This window comes from Cinclus cinclus, chromosome 1 (genome assembly GCF_963662255.1).
Source record: "Cinclus cinclus chromosome 1, bCinCin1.1, whole genome shotgun sequence".
NCBI lineage: Eukaryota > Metazoa > Chordata > Aves > Passeriformes > Cinclidae > Cinclus > Cinclus cinclus.
Genome location: NC_085046.1, coordinates 24,097,616 through 24,118,512, shown reverse-complemented (window position 1 = coordinate 24,118,512; position 20,897 = coordinate 24,097,616). Strand labels below are relative to the sequence as shown.

The 20,897-nt window shown below is 37.7% G+C and overlaps 1 protein-coding gene across 1 annotated transcript in view; it reads right to left on the bottom strand.

Moving 5' to 3' along the window:
• PPP1R9A (protein phosphatase 1 regulatory subunit 9A) overlaps positions 1 to 20,897 on the bottom strand; it is a 122,989-nt gene that overhangs the window by 46,810 nt on the left and 55,282 nt on the right. The window contains exons 2-4 of the mRNA XM_062495049.1: positions 10,678 to 10,810; positions 10,064 to 10,184; positions 4,593 to 4,697 (exon numbers count right to left, since the gene is read on the bottom strand). Of these exons, the coding sequence (XP_062351033.1) occupies positions 4,593 to 4,697; positions 10,064 to 10,184; positions 10,678 to 10,810 (359 nt within the window). The remainder of the gene's footprint in view (positions 1 to 4,592; positions 4,698 to 10,063; positions 10,185 to 10,677; positions 10,811 to 20,897) is intronic.

Sequence of the window (20,897 nt, the reverse complement as noted above, 5' to 3'; positions counted from 1 at the left end):
GAGGGAAGTAATAATGCTAAAAGCATACAAGCAGCATATGAATGACTGGGATTTTCTGATGATTCTCTCATGCAAGACCCTTTCTCCTTATCAATGCAGTAAGTCTTCCAAGAAACATGTCCTCCTTTCCTGGGACCCTGCCTTTCCCAGAGTTGTGAGCACAAATCTTTGTATCCAGTAAGTATGATAAAAGGATAGAGTTTTCTCTGTGAAAAAAAGCCAGATTTTTTTTCTCTTGTGAGTATCTTTAAGGAAAAAGAATCTCTGGAGATATACAGCTCTTTGAGTGAGCTTTCTTTGGCAAAGACTGTAGGGTCTCCCAGAACCCTCTCATTATGATAAACAGGGGAAGAAAGTGTGGTCACAAAGGCTTAACATCACCCAAACAGCTTCAAAGAACAGGTCTAATACTCAACATCACTGCCAATGGGGAGAGTGCAAGCAAAATAACACAGGAAGAAACTCCATGACAGGATAGGATTCCCACTGTCAAGCTGTCTCCTTATCCTATCTTTTTTAACTGCAGACACCACTTGCAAACTTCAAGCTGATGGATTACATCCTAAATGGGGTCAAAAGAAGCACAGAACAATTAGTGGTATTAGTGTGGCACTGCCCTCTGAGACATTAATCTTAGAGCAGGGGCAACACTCAACAATATTGAAAACAACACACATTTCAAATCCCTCCTGTATATAATCAAATTCTGAAATCCACTCATATGAGCTATTAGTAAACTAAACAGTTATGTAAAATTATAAAAAAGACTTGATATTTACATCAATTGAAATAGCATTCATAGTTGTATTTGCCTGATTAGAGTCACAAGGACACTAATTCTCATCCTGAAAAACAGAAGCTGATTGCCAGCTGGGATTATGAAAGAATTCCATCTCTTTCGTTTGTCTCACAAGCCACCAGAGTACATCTGCTGGATAATGATTATCTTTCTAGAAAACATTTTAAGAAAGAATAATTTAATTTATTATCACTGTAGAAGTCAAATTGGTTGAGCCCATGATCTGTCATTGTGGTATGATGACTCTGCTGGATAATCCAATACTGCACACAACGGATAAAATAATTGCAGATGCTTACACTTGTTCTTCTTTCACCTCCTCTCAGCCTCACCTAGAACAGTTCAAAAGGTAAAAGCTATGTCCTCATTTTCACAAATTCTTTACTGTGTCAGCTACAGACAGTCTGGATGCATTTTTTCTGGTAGAAAAATTGCAAAAATCTATTCTAGGTCAACGACTTCCACTGTCAGTATCATTCAAAGTGTTCAGAAGGCTCAAAGAAGAAAAATAAATCAGCAAGTATTGGTATTATGCAAGTTCTCTAAAGAGGTATTGACTGCATTCATTGCAAAGAATTAAGAAGTGGCTTTAATGTCATTCTATTCTTGCATGTCCTTCCTTTACAACTGATCTCACATAATAAACTCTGCTATAAAAACCAGCATGCACTTTGACTAGATTAAGGACAAAACGACTTCAGATACATAATGCTGTGGGATATAAATGGGAAGTAATGCCAGTGAAAGGCACACAAATCTCTGTGTGTACAGGACACCAGGCAGAAGAAAGGCACAGATTTTGTATGCTATCACCACAAAGATAACTATGCTTATTAAAGCAGTTCTATAAACCCCATCAAGCTGACACTATTGAGCAGCAGATTCACGAGTAGGTGAAACATGATTCCTCCTGTACTGGAAGGATTTGTGAAGCTGCCTTGTCTTGGATCAGGTGAGATGTGCCTGTACATTGCCTACACACTGGCAGCTCAGCCTGGGACATCCCTTGCAGGAAAGACTGGAGGGGTTTATAGAGCAGCAACCTCTTCCCCTGCTCCTGCCTCCTGCAGTGACAGAGATCACCAATGGCAGCTGCCATGGCAATGGTGCACTCAAAGGGCAGGAGCACTGCTCCCTGCACTGCTCCCTGCACTGCCAACAGGCAGGAGCTGACAGCTGGGGGCAAGAAAGGCATTTTGCCCCAGCAGACTCTGCCATGCTGGCCCTAATATTCTGGAGCAGTTCGAGTGCAGAGGTTGTCACTGTCTGCCAAAGAGGATGGAGATGAGGGATTCTCCATCCTAGCTCTAACACAGCAGGGAAGAGGATCTGCCAGAAACCAATTGTTCTCTCCACAAAACACGCAGCCGGCAGGGCTCTTTTGTCATATATAGAAAGAAAAACAGTCAGGAAGTTAAAACTACATTATATCCTTTCATACCTAAATTCATCAATATTAGCTCTCACTTTCTTCACAAGCAAATGTTCAAACCTGTACTGAAGCCAAAATGTCAAGCATCCTGAAATATCTGTCTCCAAAAAAGCTTTCTAGAACTATTTTTCATTTTGTGCAACTAAAACCAATGTAGAGCATCAGGCAACAAAACTGGAGCAGAAGCTAAGCAGGAGACTGTGCCACACAAGGCTTGGCTACCTTGTCAAGTCTCACTCCCAGGCTACCACAAACCAGGGAAAAAAAATGCATTTCTCAGCTGGCTTGCATAAAGCACAAAGTAGTCTTTCTGAGCATTTTTTCATTAAGTTTAAAATGAAAAAACCCCAAAAAATTAAGGAAGTTGCACCAAATTCTACCCATTTACTTCCTCTAATTAGATATACACATTAGTAAGATACTGCCAACCACACAGTGTGCTCTTTATGTATACATTATTAATGTTGTAGCATTATTTTATATGGTAACTCATACAGTATTTAAAATTTATTATTAACTGAATATTATTTATGGGGTTTTTTATATTGTCTAGTTTTGACACTAACACACTGGCTCATTTTTTCCATGAAAACTCAGTATCTTAATTTTTCAAGGAAAAAGTAGAAACTCATATATCTCTCTTTGGTAAATGAGACCTGTCAGAAGTCAATGATCCCAGTGCTCGGGATACACAGTAAGCTTGACAATGTGAGTTTAACAGCAATGAAGAAATACTTTTTTCAGCTCCCTATTTTGTGACAAGGGTCTAGATTGCAACCAGTCTCACTGTTATTTATTTCCTGAGAAAAGACTGCGGGAGCTCTGTGTGAAAGTAATTTTTTTCCTTCCTCCATTATTTTCCCATGGAAGCAAGTGTTCTATTCTATAACTTATGCAGAAATAATTACACAAACTAAGCTGATTCCAAATGTATACAGTACATATGTTTTATGTGAGTGCTTTCTCTTCTCCTTTTTCCTTTTGAACTAGAACATCAAACACAGAATATACATAACATTTGCTCTGTGTACCGAAACACAGGCACACATTATTCTCTGTCAGAAGGATTTTATGTTTGAAGGTCCCAGCTGTAGAAAACATAATTAAGTATATACTCATTTTCATAGTTTAGTCAGTAGGAACACTCAGAGCATGTGTGAGTCTTTGCAGACATAGTAATGGTGTAACTTCAAATGTAAATGTTACACAAAAATATACTCACCTATAATTACACTACAGTTTTCTATATTTTCTTCTTTTTCCTAAATAACCTCTCTTAAATAAAAGTTTAATCAACCACCCCCAAGATTCTTTGCAGAATCCACACCCCAGCATTACTTCTCAATGTCATGCAGGTCAGCTATGGAATTACAGTGGAAGTGTGCACGCCAACATACAGCACCACCATCTGAGGGGGTCTACATATATAACCACCCATAGTTTAGTCATGGTTCAAAAGAAGTCAGCTCTGAACTCAATAATTGAAGAATTCAGTTGTACTCCCTAGAGGAGATTTTGAAAGAGAACCAAAAGGTGACTACAGAATGGCTGCTGCTTTTACAATATGCCAAAGATCTTTTTGTATAGTTGAATCTTTACTGGAATCAACGGGCTATTGAAAATCTGTGTGACTTCACAGGGTTTTAAATGGCAAACCAGTTAATTTCTAGCAAGACAATGTTCTTATTGACATTTTATAGCTTTGCACTTATTTTAACACAAGTTCAGAAATATACTTGCAGTATATGTTACATTTTCTAGTCTGTTCATTATTTTATGGATTTTTACAGGGATGCCTTTCAGTGAACTACTGTATAGGTGCAGAGTGAAACCCACAGATGATGCTGGGAGATCAGTTAATCAATACTGGTTACTTTCCTCAATTTGGTAGCTTTTATCATTACTGCATCCAGTACTCTCTCTGCTCTGTGCTGTGGTGGCATCTGAGGGACAGGAGTGCTCATCTCCTGCTCCAACCCTGGAGCATGAACATGGTCATTGTCCCCATGGCTGAAGCAAGGAAGTGATCCCTGGCATCAGTTTCCATATGACCAACACCCATGACCTTCATCATCCCATGACCATCATCAACTAATACAAACACCTTGAAGCCCACGAACATCTAGACTAGTGATCAAGGGCATAGTTGTAATCTATCTGCTATTTCAACTCATATTTTAAAAATCTAAGCCAAAACAAAATTGTAATACTGTATTTGATCTCTCTCCAGGGATCAAAGGAGAGCAGACACAGAGACCAAAGCCCCCTAATTCTACCTGGGCAAACTGAAAGGCCTGTGAAGGAAGCCAAGTAATCATAAGTATTAAATTAAAATTTCTTTTTTCCTTCTAAAATACTCACCTGACTTTCTCTTTGGTGTTTCTAAGAACAGTTGCAGCAAAATTTTGTGTAACACCAACCAGACTGATGCCATCAACTTCCACAATTTGGTCATTCACTTGGATCCTTTCAGGGGGAAAACACAAATGCATAAATAATTATATGAATTCTTGTGAATTTTCAGCAAAACTTAGCACAGAGAGATCTTTCTAGTTTGACCTTAATCAAAAGCTCAGCCATAAAATGATTGAGGTAAATATGAAAAGTGCCCCATTCATTGCACACAGACATCTCATAAATCCAACTTCAAAGTTACCATTACAGTTAATATCAACAATTAATTATCCAGTCCCTTTCCTTGTATAGAAATACAGCAACACAAACTCATGAATTTGTCATATGAATTAAATTAAACAAGACACTTTAACAGCTCTTATATCATTCTTTCCTAAGCCAATCTTGAAAAACAGCATAAGACATACCTCTGGCATTTCATGCTAATGGAAAAAAAAACCCAGTAGTATTTAACTAAAACAACCTGCTCATCTGTGGAAAAAGAACTTATGCATCAAATCAAATTGTGACATACTTCCTTTAGATATTTCATCTAACTTGTTCCAAAAAGATGAATTCCCAGTGCACGTGTGATCTTGCTGCACACGATCATAAAACTTTGCACTGTTTTAATGAGGGCTCTCTTTTTGAAACCAAACATCTATTTACAGCTGATGCACTGTTTAATGCAGAAAAAAGTTAAGACAGAATGCAAGCCATGCTGCTTTTATTTAAAGCAAACGCTGCTACAAAATCCCTGAAGCAGGCACTGGACTCATCTGGATTACAAATCCCTGGAAGATGACTGCTACTCTATTCTTTAGAAATGCATGATCTCTTAATAGTTTCAAAATAAAAACCAAACAAACACATCCAGACCTAGTCAAAGGGAGCAATTTTCAAGTATTTACATGGATTCTATCGATCCAAACACCATAGTTTATAAAGCAACCAAGAAACAGCTATGAAAAAATACTGTTTAAAATATATGAAAATAGCTAAATTAATGTATTTAACATCTTAGGATGTATTAGTGATAAGATTTCTTTTCAAAACCAACAGAGGCTTCAACAGAATGCTGAAGCATTTGGACTTGGAGCACTGATTTCTCTGTCAAATCTGAGGAAATGCTTTGAAGTTTTACATGTGTTCAAACAGCATCTTCCATTCTTCGGATCCTAGTGGTGAGTAAGAAATACAGTATTTATTCTTTGGCAGCCTCACAGCACAGAATGTCACTGTGTTCTAGGCAGGATCTCCCTTGAAAAAGGCAGACTATAAACTCTTGTTTTGAAAATAGTATTAGGCATTTTAATCACAGAATTTTATTTCAATTTTCACTGAAACATTTGATAAATGCAGTAATCACATTGATATTTATCTAATTTTGACTTTTTTTTTTAACTTTAGCAAACAAAGGGTGCAGTCAGATGGCCACAGGAATTCCTGGAAAATAATTTTTAAGAAGTTGGTGCCTACTGAATGGGAAACTGTCACCCTCTTGGTGGAATAACGGATTCCTTTGAGATGAAAGCAACAACGCTGTACATCATCACACAGTGGACTAGCAGTGTTCATACAGACACATAGGTACTGTATTACAGGTGATGAAAAATCATGCTAGAGAACTGCTGCCTGCAACTTCATAAGCAGCTCTAACTTGATTTCGTCTAAATCAGTTTGTCCTTTAGGCATATTTTGTATCTCCTTCTTTCTTGTTTGTAGAGCTCCTAAATTAACTTCCAACTGTTATTTTTATGGCCACTGCTCTCCAAAACTCCTTCCTTTCTATATATATGTATATTTCAATTATATATGAACATACATACATATCAACATACAAATGGCAGCCTTCCCATTAGAACCCACTCCAACAGGAGGCTCCAGGCCTCCTCTGTCTCTCAAATCTAATTTCAAACACAAATGAAAAATTAGGCTCAGCTTGCCAAAGCCTGAATTATAGACATTTCACTGCTTTTATAATTCACAAACTGGTAATTCTTCAACGACTATTTTCTAATGTTCATGACTTTAAACTCGGCCTGCAGATTACAATAAAGTAAGAACTACAGAAGTGAACCAACTAAAGCTGAACAAATTATTTGCACAATTGCTCTGTATAATGAACTGAAGTATTTAATTTGTGCAGAGACAACTTCTTGAATCCAAGTTAAGAACTATGTAATGTTTCCAAACTGTCCCAGTGCTATCAAAATACTTTAAAAAGTGAATGAACTCATCACCACAATAATTTGAAAGAAGCAGCTATGGATTGATTGATCCAGGAAAAGATTGTATTTTTCATATTCAGTCTAACGACTGATTTCATTTTTTTTCACTATTAATAACCTTTCCTAATACTTATCAACATGTTTGCCTCTGGATTCATCTTGAAGCACCCTCCTTGGTTAAATATTGCACACAAGACATTTAAATATGATAACTAAATGCTGTTTGTCTACAGCAACATGAATCAAGCCAGTGGTATTAAATCACTGTGAAACCCTTTGCACAGATTTTGTATTTCAATGGGAGACTAAGTACTTCATATCATAATTTGATAGGTCTTTCAATAAAAAATAGAACAACTATCCTACAGATACTGTAACATTTTAAATTGTAGCTTCAGAAGAACCAGGTTGAAGATTGCTATGCAATTATTCAGAATATGTGATGCAACTGTCGAAAATAGTTTTATTTTCTGGTAGGAGACTTTGTTTTGCTATCAGTGTCAATGATTAAGTAGGCTTTTCATAAAGATTAAGTTTAACAGGACCCTTCACAGTTGATGCACTTTATTATGCAGAACTGTCTGGTCCTGACTGAGAGGATTATATACCCCTTTCCCAAGTGAATGATCAGTTAAGGTCTCAAAGAGAAAATCAGAGTCCTATTTCTCAGCTGACTGAACATTCTGCCAGTTGAAAACCAACACAAATATGAGAATGGTCAAAGAATGATTATTATTTTTTCTCAGCTGACAAGTTCTTTTCAGATGCCATCTAGGGAAATGAAAGAAGAGACTTGTGATGGAACATTAACTTCTGTAGCCCACTCAAACATGTGAATAATGAGATGAAAAGAAATTACAGATCATGACAGAGCAGCAGTGTGTGACTGATTTTCAACCAGCAAATTTCACAAAGAATACCAGTTGTGAGCTTAATGCCTTCTAACTGAGGTCAAGCATATCCTTCAGAAAAACATTCACTTAAATTTGAAGTAAGGGGTAAAGTCATGACATCTTGAGGTGCCAGCTTCTTCATTTTCCTTCATAATTTTTAAGTCTAAACTAAATCAGTACCTGGCCTTCAACTTGGTATCTTATTGCCAAGATGTGTAAAGATACCTCCAAGCTCAATACAGAAGATGATATACTTCCATAGTTTCAGAGCAATGTTACTAAACTTTGCAAGCCCCTGCCTTCTAGAGTCTTTTGTTTAAATTTTTGTGGGGTTTCCACAGCAGAGCAACTTTTTGCCTGGCTGAAAAGTTAGCAGTGCTCAGCAAGGAACATGTTACTGCAATATATTTTTAGAAGACAACATCAACGTCTTAAGAGTTTATTTCCACTCTTACTTATAAACAATATTTTCATATTGTTCACAACTAATATAGTAACATTAATGGTTAAAATCAGAAAAGGAGAAGGCAGGTAAGTTGATTTAATTGCTTACATATCAGAGAAGTAATATTTTATTGGTAAGAAAATTTACAAAGTTAAGCACTGGGACAAAATGAAAAATTGTATGGGTTGGAAAATTTTTAAGAATCCTTTTCAATCCTTTTAAATGATTACCTAGTAAAGTTTTTTTCTATCTTCTAATGAGAAGAGATTGGCTTGCTTTAGGCAGTTATTGTATAATACATGGTTTGGCAGGTGTTGTATAATACACAGATAACTGTGCCCCATATGATAGAAAATACTTTATGTTGAAAAGGAATTCTTTAGCCTGCACATATCAAACAACCAATTCTAGAAACAAGCAGGTTTAATATGAACATCACATAAGACTACACACACCAATTCACTTGTGGGAAAGATTTATGGTACAGCTTCCTATTCTAATTAATTAACATACTTTCAGTGCTGTCAGTGTGAAAACAACTCCAGACCAGAAGACTATTCAAAATAAGAAATAGAAAGTAACAGTCTGTGTTAGTAAAGTTGAAAGGAGTGTATTTAGTAAAAGTTTAAACATTCAGATCACAGAATAATCAAGGTTGGAAAAGATCTTCCAAGACCAGCCAGCTCAGCCATCCTCTAAGCAGCTCAATCACTCCTAAACCACATCCCAAGTGCGACGTCCCGATGCCTCTTCAACACTTCCAGAGATAATGAATCCACCACCTTTCTGGGCAACTTATTCCAATGCCTTTTTCACTGAAAAAAAGCTTAATATTTTATCTAAACCTCACCTGACATAACTTAAGGTCCTTTCCTGTCATCCTTTCCCTTGAGACATGTCAGAAGAGATTGACCTCCCCTTGGTTACAACCTCCTTTCAGATGGCTGTAGACTTGGTAAGGTCACCCTAGCCTCCTTTTCTCCAGGTTAAACACCCCCAGCTCCTTAGCTGCTCCTCATCAGACTTGTACTCCAGACCCTTCCCCAGCTTTGTTCCCCTTCTCTGGTCACTCCAGCACCTCAGTGTCTTTCTTGCAGTGAAAGGCTCAGAGCTGGACACAGCACTGAAGGTATGGCCTCACCAGTGCCAAGTACAGGGGGACAGTCACTGCCTTGGTCCTGCTGGCCACACTATTGCTGATCCAGGCCAGGATGCCATTGGCCTCTTGGCCACCTGGGCACACACTGGTTGATATCCAGCTGCCTGCCAACCAGCACCCCAAGTCCTTTTCTGCTGAGCACCTCCCAAGTTGCTCCTCCCCCAGCCCATAGCACTGCCTGGAGGTGCTGTGACCCCAGTGCAGGACCTGGCCCTTTGCTTTATTGAACCTCATGCTGCTGTCTTCAGCCCACTGATCAAACTGCCAAAATCTATTTGTAAGGACATCAAATGTAGAGAGACCAAATAATCAAATGTTGAACACAAGTCTTTTTTTTAAGTATTGCCTACCTAAAGCTGGCTTGAAGCCAACAGAACAGGTGGGAGCTCAACACCTTTAGAATCCAAACTACTTTCAAAAAGTGTCACAGCATTTGGAATCAGCAGCCTTACTCATGCTAAAGCATCTGGGTTCTCAGTAGTCACAAACACATATATTTGAGAGATTTGTTCTTTAGAAGTTTAAACTCGTGGTACCAATTTAGTGTCTTTTCACAAACACATCAGACATTTGGATCTTACCAATGAAGTTTATGAACTTTACAGCTTGGATTACCATGACATACATTAAGCAAACAACTATTCCCCATGAAAATCATAATTTATAGTAACTATTGTTGATAAAATTTCCAAATACAAAGTCTCGTTTACCTGCCATCTCTTTCTGCTGTCCCACCCTCTGTTACTGTTTTGACAAATATTCCCAGTTTTTCAAGGCCTGCATCAGCTCCAACTCCCATTCCAATAATGCTTATGCCAAGTCCATCTTCATCTGTGAAAAAGGCAAGAGAAGGCAGAAACCTCTTACATTTATCTGTACAGTTATTTAGTAGGTAAACATTCATGCTTTGGCTCCTCTTGGCTTTCTGTGTCAGTAACACTAGTATTATTTTGCTTCCTTTTAAAAGCAAAAATTAACTACCATTTTAATTACACACAGAAAGTATGATATGCAGCCTTACGAGAAGCTTAGAACAGCAGACAAGATTTTTACTCTTCCAGTGAAGAATGAACACATCACATCAAACACTGTGTAAAATCATGTTAACGGTGTGTCACAAAACAATTCTCTTAAGATGGTAAAATCTGCCTGTCTCTGAGCTGCTTGTTTAATTCCTCTCTGAACAATTCCTGAAATCCAAAAAAGCCAGGGTGACTACAACAAATTCATGGAAATTCAAGATAGGCTCTATAGGCATGTGTACACTTCCTCAGACTTGTAGGTCAGTGTCGCAGGAAGTGGAAATAGCACACAGACATGATACCTTTTTCTAGTTCAACTGGGAAGAGCTCCAGCTTTTCCACACGCTTCTCAAGTTCATACTCTGCTGATGCAGCCACTGGGTCAACTTCATCATTTCTCCTGTCATAGTCTTCATTAGAGTATGTATTGAAAACCTGTGGAAATAGATCAAAAATCATTCAGCTACCCACTCCAAAAAGACTTCCAAATTGTTAAATAAGCTACTACTTTTCTCCTGTGATATTGCAAAGTTTGAAAAGACTTTTAGAAGACAATTTATCCTGCTCATTCAAGCTTCAGGTTTTTAAATTTATGCTTTTTTATTCAAGGAAGCACAAATACAGTTGCAAAAGTCAACTGAGTGTAAGTTTCTATTGTTTTTGATTATAAATTCAAAAGGTGATCTTTAATGTCTACATTTGTCTATGCTTATAAATAATTAAAATACTTAACTCATTAAAATGCACTATTAATAAACATTAACAGAATCAAATACATTGAAATTATAATATGTATAGTGTTTCTGTATTCTTCTTTAGGCGTTATGGCATTCCAGTACACATTCATCTGAACAAAGCTCAACCTGAAGATTACTAATCTACATTTATATCACCTATGGATATCACAGAGACTATGTTCCATATTATGTATTAACTTTTTTAGAACAGCAATATACACAGGCATGGGTACTTTTTAAAACTAACCAGGTTTACAGGTTTATTTCATCTCTAAAGCAGTAATTTAGCAGTGACTGCATTAACCTGATTATATTAGTTATGCTACTTACTATCATACTTTCAACATGGCCTCTAATCTGTGATTATTCAGACCTTCAGAAACATTAGTAAGGAAGAGAATATTTTTGTATTTTAGACATCAGAGCTTGCCAGCCAAATTCATTTAACTGTCTGCACTTGGCAGTAAGGAAAGAATATGTATTACTAGTGGTAATAATTTTACTGAGCTTCAGTCCCACGGATGTATCATATTCATCATTTCAAATAAAGTAAAACAACTTTCCACATTTTCTCTTCCTCTTTTACAGACAACCTACAGAAGACATCATTGCGTATCCAGGTTTTCCTTTATCACTGTTCCTCTTACAATATAAAACACTGCACCCTGCTACATAGCTACACAAATATTTCAAAATTCTCCAGAAGCCTGCCCTTTTCAACCCTGCTCGGAGGCTCTGTCTCAATGTCCCTGGATGGAGCACAAATGCCAGCTGGCTGCCCAGTGCAGTGACAGGAGCTAAGTCATTGCCACTTGAGGCTTCACCTGCCTGAAAAGTTGTTAGTACAGATTAATTTCCTTTAAATAGTAAATGTATTGAAGTTGAAAATCAAAAATACTTTTAAATACTATTGTAGTGCTATTAACTATGTTATGGCTACCACAAAGCTACCAAAAGCCCTCTCAGTTTTACATAAAGTAGTGACTGACACAGAAAAGACAAGAGTCACTCAATGGGAATCCTAACTCTTGTATTTCAATGTGAAAAACTTAATTTCCTCTTCCAAGAAGACTGAGATGATAAACATCTTACAAGAATTCACAAACATATCTCAAATTGATTTTTAGTCATGATGCAAGAAAAATGCTGCTTTAATTAAATTATGCTCCCTAGAAAGCCTTCATAAATACATGCAAAGCCTAAGTAAAACAAGACGCATACTTAATGCTGTCCAGGGCTGCTTAACTTTTTATGCTGCTTTAGTGTGTCTAAGACAGGGGAAAAGACACTGTTGCAGAAACAAGTAATTGGGAAAGACACAATTCAAGGCCACTATTTCTAGCCTGAATACAGAACAGACAGAACAGCTGAAGAGCCCACTCAACAGCAGCCAAAAATTGTTACAACCTCCCTGGCCGCTCCCCTTCCCTGTGATTTGGTATCAAAGCCAGCAATTTTTACCCACTAAGGGTTCCATGTTCAAGCTCAACCTCATTCATGCTGTCATCAACTAAAATAAGGATCAATCAATAGAGTAAGACCCAACAAAAACATTACTGAGCTAAGGTTTGACCATAAGCCTTTAGTTTGAAATGAAGCAGATATGCAAGCAAGAACAGGTTAAAAACACCAGCAGTCTATTTAGCTTGAATCATCTCATTTATTAACATGATGAGAGAGGCCCATGTCTCAAATGTGAAGGGAGATGAATGGCATCAAGGTAAAGGGAGATACTGCTTGCTGGAGACAAGGAAATGCTGAGAGAGAGGTATAGGGGGAAATTATGTCACAAGCCGAGTATATTTTTTTCTGGATTTCTTCTCATCATGTTAACTGGCACCACTCTTTTCCTTGTTTTCAATGACTGCCATGAGAACATTGTGGAAGCAGTTTTAGATTTGTTGCAAAATGACTGGATATGCTTCAGGATAGTTGTTTTTTTTTTTTTTTAAAGCATCAAATCATATAGTGAATTTGGGTTTGGGATGATCTTTCTTGAATCAGATTATACAGAAGAGACGGCTTCCTGGATTGTGCTCACTGTTTTGGAGTATTTTGACTTTCCCAATAAAAGGAAACTAAATATACTGTTGGTGATGAAAAGTTATCATTATGTCTCCAAATACATCACCCCACTCTTATCTAGTACCTCACCTAAGCATTCACTCTGAGACTGTAGATCACTGATGGCACAAAGCTCTGTGTTTCCTGCCTGGCATTAACTCACTGTCTTTTGTACACTGGTCATATAACTTTGTTCACTGCCTTCAACAAAGGCAGTTGTCTCCCCCTAACTAGGGGAAAATGGGTATTTTTGTATGTAATTTATCTCATTTTGGGCAGTCACATTTCATGGTTGACTGATTCTATTAAATGAATCTCTGGGTGTTAAACTGAAGAAAAGAAAATTTGGAAATCTTCTTTCTTCGTGAAACATTCTATCCACCAAAGTCATGAACTGCTTGCTCAGTACAGTCATGAGAGCTGTCACTCAAGATTTTACTGCACTAAAAATAAGATAAACATTTATAACTTCTTCCTCAAAGTATGGTTAACTTGATTTAAGTAGAACTATTTCACCACGTCTGTCGCTGTTGCTTCCCAGAGTGTGCGTGGGATTTCAGATTCATGGGAATTCTCTCATTCCCTGTCATTTGACAGATTTGGTTTTACTGCCACTCTGGCCAAGTACCCAGTCCAATAAAGTCACAGTCATAGAATAGGCTGAGCTGGAAGGGACCCACAAGGATCATAGAGTCCAACTCTGGGCCCTGTACAGGACCATCCCCAAGAGTCACATCATAAGCCATTACTTACAAAGCAAGATCTTTTTCATGAAAATCCATTATAGTATCTTAATCTCTGATTTTACCACTAAAAGTATTTATAAAAAGGTTTTCATAGAATTTACTTGTGACATTTTCTAGGATTTACAACAGCACTTGTGGAAATCAAAAGCTAACAGTGGTGACATGTTGAAACAAGCCCTGAAGAACTTCTGTTAACAGAACATACTTCTGCATTCTCTAAACTGACAGAAAAAGGGGTCATCAATGATTCGTCCAGCACCAATATAGTAACAAACTGTAATATCAGAGAAGCAGGTATAATTGTTAGGCACCCTGGGTGGCATCCCCAGGGAAATCACACATACAGATCATTTGCTTCTCTTTGGTAGAGCACAAGCTAGAGAAGACATGTCACTAACTATAAAAATACAGTGCTGACTAATTCAGAAAAAAACCCTACATTTTTGTTTTAGTACTTCATCTTTAGAAGTAAGATCAGAAGGGTGAAAATGGATTATTCTTGAAAAAATGAAAAACTGCCTAAGTTTGGGATATTTTCCCATAGCTCTTAACTACCAATAATTTACAGAATTCAGCTAACAGTAAGCAGCAGGTAGTGAAAAGGGTTTGTTTTTTATTTTTTAAGCCAAGTCAGAATGGAGATAACTTTAAAGAATTACATGGCCTATCCCTCCCCATGAGCTAACCAGCTTTGTGCTACATAAACCACAATATTAGTGTTGCATACCATAAACTCTGCAACATGAAAACTGTCGTATCTGATGTAAGGCTGAGAGAATTGGGGTTGTTTAGCCTGGAAAAGAGAAGGCTTAGGGGTGACATAACTGTGGCCTCCAGCACCTGAAGGGAACCTACAAAAAAGATGGCGAGAGACTATCTACAAGAGCATGTACTGACAGGACAGGGGTGGATACATTCAATCTGCAAGGGAGTAGATTTAGATTATCTGTAATGAAGCACTGAGGATAACCTCTCTGGTTCTGCTGAAGAAGCTAAATGAGGAAAAAAAAATCACAATTTTACCATTACCTTCTGCTTTAAAATCTCTCTCCAGCACAACTTCAGGGAGGAGAGGAAGCTCTGGTAATGTCTGAAATTGGTGACTTTTTTTTTTTCAAGTTTTTTGACTGCAAAGTGGTTGCTTTGTCACAAAGGCAGTGAGTCAGTGAGGAGGCTTCCTCCAGCTTTCCTGGCTTCATGCTCCCCTAAAGCCTGTGTGGGCATCAGCCATCACTAACGCTTCGGCAAGGAAGGATCCAAGGGACAAATCTTCCCAAGAAGCAATTGTAGGAACAAGACACATATGAGAATTAGACATCAGCAATATTGAAAGAAACTGCATGTCTAACATCAAATCCGTGCCTGAGGTTTCCCTCAGAAAGCTCTGCAGGAGAAAGATCGGTTTTAAGTGTCCGGAAACTTGGGCAAAAAGACCTGCACAGCAGATCTATGTTTCTAAAATCCTAATATCTGATAGCTTTCTCTATTCCAGAGACCTCTTCAGACATATGCCAAGCCAGAAGCAGCAAAGACAAACTGACACAGACAAACTGTTCAATTTGTTGAGGCAAACTGGAAGGAAAATTATCTAGTCTTCTACCTGTTGGAACATCATGAAGACCATTTGTAGTAGAAAACCACAGTGTCACTGTCCTGCAGCAGTCCCAACACATCTCAGGTTGGATCCATACACCTTTGTGCATTATAGCATGTCCTCCTAAACCCAGATGGTGCCACAGTGGCATTTCCTGGTGGGACACAAGAATTAAAATGCATGGGCTAACCACACGCATTCATTAGTCCTGCAACATGAGGGTGCATTTGCTTCATGATGTAAGTAGCTACAGAACCAGCCAGACTCCTCTGTCAGGTTTCTTTCACCAAAACTAGTATCCTGAATTCTATACACTGCAGTTTTGGGCCAAAACACAGAACCAAAATTGCCTAGGCGGTACTGCACATGGATCATTTCCTCTGCTCCTGCTACTTGGCTCACTTTCTGGGCAATTTTTTTTAAAATATTTGTTTCCATTAAGTAGTTTCCTAGAATCAGTGAAAATCAGTGTTTGTATCCACTTATTATTTATTCAGTATCTACTTGTTTATTGCTGATGTACTAGTTTTATTACAATTTACATTGCTACTTAGTCTACATAGCAGAAAATTACAAAATCACTGTAGCTGTAAATGAGATGTGTGCCCCATGTAAAAACTTCATGCTGTTACTCTTAGTTAAAACAGGTCAGAGTAATTAGCAAGTAAAACTAAGCCATGCTACTAAAGCGTTAAAGCTCAGCTCACATGGAACTTGTACCACTATTAGGGCTGCTGTGTGTTTGTTTTAGTAAGTGAGTAAAAAAGCAAGGCGTACTGAAACGTGGAGTTGAAAAAGATACACAGACTTATCTGAATATTCCTGCTTTTTTTACTTTTTAATCCACTGACGAGTTACAATTCCACTAGAATTTTCTTTTGCATATTATTTTACAGCATTAATACAAATGGGAAATTACAATACTGTCCTGTTTTATTATATTAATGGTACAGGCTAAACAATTTTCACTAAATTCTCTTTGATGAGTTTTGCAGACCTGGGTGGGTCTAAATCTTCTCTGATAGTGGGTTTGCTTTTCTAATGCAGCAGCTTGGATGCAACAGTGTAATGGGAGGTATAAATGACTAGTGAGGTGGCTTGGTGGCTTCCCTGAGTCTTACTGATCATATAAGAAACCCAAGGAGACTTTTTAAGTGTTGTGTACTTCACAGGTACACTTCATATGTAATTCATCCCTTGCCTGATCTTGCCTTTTTTTCTACTCTACTTTACACTACTGTAACTTACCAACAAGAATGTACTTTGCAAATGCTGCTGTCTATTTTTGGTCAATTATTGACTATTTAGATAGAATAAAAATCATGAACAAAAAAAGCTTTGTGCTTTTCACTACAGTAGTTTGACAATTGCAGTGAAAAGAGCACATACACAATCCTGCATTCCCAATAAGTTCAGGGTTCCTCCAAAGGTCCCTCCTGCCAGACCTGCAGAGATCCTAGAGAGATCAGATATGTGGGTACAGCAATTTAACACCTTAGTATTTACAGCAGTGTGGTACTCACCTACAAACCTGAATCCCTTCAGCTGACTTTTCCTGCTTCAGGGAAAAGTAAAAACATTTGCCTACACCCTCAGAGCGTCTCCATGCAGGAGAACAAATAAGCAGTTGCAATGAGAGCAATCCAATAGCCATGCTATACGAAAGAAAGAAAGAAAGAAAGAAAGAAAGAAAGAAAGAAAGAAAGAAAGAAAGAAAGAAAGAAAGAAAGAAAGAAAGAAAGAAAGAAAGAAAGAAAGAAAGAGAAAGAAAAAGAAAGAAAGAAAGAAAGAAAGAAAGAGAGAGAGAGAGAGAGAGAGAAAGAAAGAAAGAAAGAAAGAAAGAAAGAAAGAAAGAAAGAAAGAAAGAGTATTTAAGAAGAACATGAATTTCCAATATGACAGCAGATGCATTTATCACTCTTTTGGCAGTTCCCTGTATTGCCAAGGTAACAAACTAGTACGCTCAAGAATTCATTGTACCTTTGAACATTGAAATAAGCACACAAAGGAGAATGTTTGAAGTGAGCAGAGTTTGACAAATTAATTAAAATACAGTAGAGGCTCAAATCTGGACTCTGGTGTCCAAACTACTTTAAACAGATAGGAGAGCATGAAGCAAAGTTCCAGTTTCTGTCCCTAGACATTTATTCCTGAATCTGCTGCAGTATTTCTTCCAGATCCCTGCACTGCTGCCAATCTACATCCTAACTGATGGTGCTATTTTTCTTCTGGCTCTAAGTGTGACACATGAGGCAGCCAAGAGTAAATGCTGCTTTTGGTACCAATTAGAACAGACTGCCATACAGTAGCAAAGTCACCATGAATCAACAAATCAGTGTTTCTTCTCCCACCAATCTCACTCTCCCTCAGACTACAAGTCAAGAGGTCTAAATGCAGAGTAAAAATGCCACAAACATTCTCAGAGGCAAGCACTTGAAGCAAAATATTGACTATGCATAAAACATTCTATTTTAAATAAATCTCAGCAGGGATAAATTGTGTAATCTGCATATTCACTAAAAATTACTCCACAAAAAAAAATTTCGTAAGCAATTCCTTTTATTTCCTTACAGATGCTACATACGTTAAGAAAATAATTCAAAGGAAAACAAGGACACAAAAAAGTAATCACAGGCATTAATTCAGAACACTTGCTGTGTAAACTGTAAAGAGATAATGCATCCAACCTGTGTTTTATTGTGAAATTATACTATTTTATAAATGGAACAAAAATTAATACAATTCTCATATATATTTATATATTGAAAAATCTTTTGAATGTGGTATAAATATATCTATCTCTTCACTTCAAGCAGAGAAGAAAGCAGAGATGGAAGAAAAGAGCTAGATGGAAAGAGTCTGCCTTGGTGTTTGATTTTTCTCAATATTACATCATCAATACAAATCCTACTGGATTTTTTAAGGTTGCAAAATTGCAACTTCCCCAAAGGTTTTCTATGACTTATACTTATAAAATAGTATAATTTCACATACTTTGTCTAATTCCTAGGAGCTGTGGCATTTGGTACTAATTGCCCACCCAGACATAGCAAGGGCTGCATGGGCAAGAGAAGCATCTCCAGGGACAGAAACCAGATGACTTTACAGCCTCACCTCAGACCAAGGGATAAAAAGCTAATGTACTTCCATACCAGGCCATAGCAGTAGCCCTTATGAATCTCTAAAGTTGTCCCACCATTGCTTTTCACGATAACTAAGTTCATATAAAATTCTCAAGAGAGGCTTGGATTTATTTATTTTTTTAATGGGAAGTTCTTAATGAATTCTTTAACTGAGATGAGATTACTAAACATATTGCCTACAGTCTTAAGATGAGTGGGAGAAATTCTGTTTTATTCTGCTAAGAAAAACTCTGGAGATGTAATAAACTCTTCTTTAAACATATATTATTAATTATATAAGTACATGGCTCATGAGTTAAAGAATAGCTAAGTATGACATTCAGTATTAGACAGCCCTTCAAACAGTCTTCTGTACAGGGTAAACATTTCCACAATTACTTCTACAGTAACAAAAACACTTATGATTCTCTGGAATCTAAAGCCTTTAGTAGCCTATTGCTACATTCACATGAACATCACCATGCAGTGATGTAAAAGAGACCCATTAGTGGGGTGTTGCATTAATTCAGTAGGAGTGTTGCAGCCCTGCAGCCTGTTAATGCCATTGCTTGTGTATAAAAATGGACAAACAGGCAGAGTGTAAGAGGATTAACAGAAAAGCTTCTGTAATACAGCAAAAGGTTTGCTGTGTTTTGTAAACATCTTTCAAATGGAAAGTGCAATGCCATGTTCTCAGTGCCAGACCACCACTCAATTACTTTATATTGTAGACTTACCAATTCTTTAATTGTACCTGCAGGCAGAATTCATTTTGGCTGACTGCATTTCTGCTAATGATAGTTTCACATTCACACTGTTTAGTACAATGAATTGCATCCTAGTAAGATGTAAAACTGCCCAGAGTAAGCAAAAGAATGTTTATCCATTAAGCATTCATACCAAGTGTATTACATTACAGTTAATCACACCAATGCTTCAAAAATGAGACAGTCTGTATTTCCAGAGGAATTTAGCCTTCCTAATGCCTCCTAATATGGCAGATGGGGTAACAGACTCTAACACAAGCCAAGAACAGGCGTTCCCAGGTCTGACAGCATGACTGGTTCTAACACACCAGCTCTAAGTGCAATTTAAAATATGGTATTAATGCAGCAAGAAACAAGGCTACAAAGGTGCACGCAAAGAATATCCAAACGAATAGACAAAGAGAATGATGGATCATGGGGATAAGCCGGCATTAATGAATAATGCTAGCTTGGGATGAGACTACAGTAATAATGCCACAAAGTGGGGATTCAAGATAAACACTTTTAAAGTGACTCAATTCAACATTATTTTTGGACATTTTTCAACTTCAACATTTGCTATGACATCAGGCACAAAGATATTGCCCCCTTGAAAACAATAGCAAAATTAACTTTATCAACCCCAAGGGAAGTCTCTATTACAGCTGGTTTTCACTCTACCCTGTGTACAGTGGAAAAATTACATGAACAGATAAACTACAATGAGTTTTGCTCACTTGAAGATTTTACACAATTCTACTCCTCGTGCCCAAATTTATCACATAAATTCAAGTTTATTACAGACATTTTCTACACACAAATCTGTGATGGATTTGACAATTTGGAGAACCGAATTCAAAGTGTAGCACCCAGTGCTGTGGGAAATTGGGAGGATGTATTTATATATGTGCATTTTGGGATTGGAGTTTTTTTAGAAGTTTTGGTCTATGTTTTCCCCGCAGGAACACCTTGCTTTACTGTTCTGGGGTTGACCAAACATCTCTCTGTGCATGCCCTTAATAGCCCCTTCAAGCTGCATTCGGGCAGAGTGGCAGGTAGGGCACCATGTCCTTAGACCTGTGTTACTGGATACAGAGACAGACACAGCATTAAATGTGAGCTCCTGCCACATGCCAGCAGTGGAGATGGCTGTGGAAGCTGGCAAACTCACAGACCTCTAGAACTGGCTTGATCCCCCCGAGCTTTCTGTTTTCCAGGTGCAACTTCTTGACCTGCTTCAGACAGAAACGTGAAGCTCAAACATTTCACCTTTGTGAGGAAAACTAAAATATGGGGCATAGCCTTCTGTCCAGATTTGCTCAAGCACAAGAGGGAAAGTGCTGTTTATCCTGTGAAGGGCACAGAGCTATAAAATCTACAGAAGAACCTCTCTATATGTTGTGCCAATGCAGGGAAGAGAGCAGGGACATCTCTGAGTTCGGTTACTCCAGCAGCTGAAGTGTGCAGCACACAGCTGGTATCACTGCCACTCACAGTAACTGTATTTTGGATA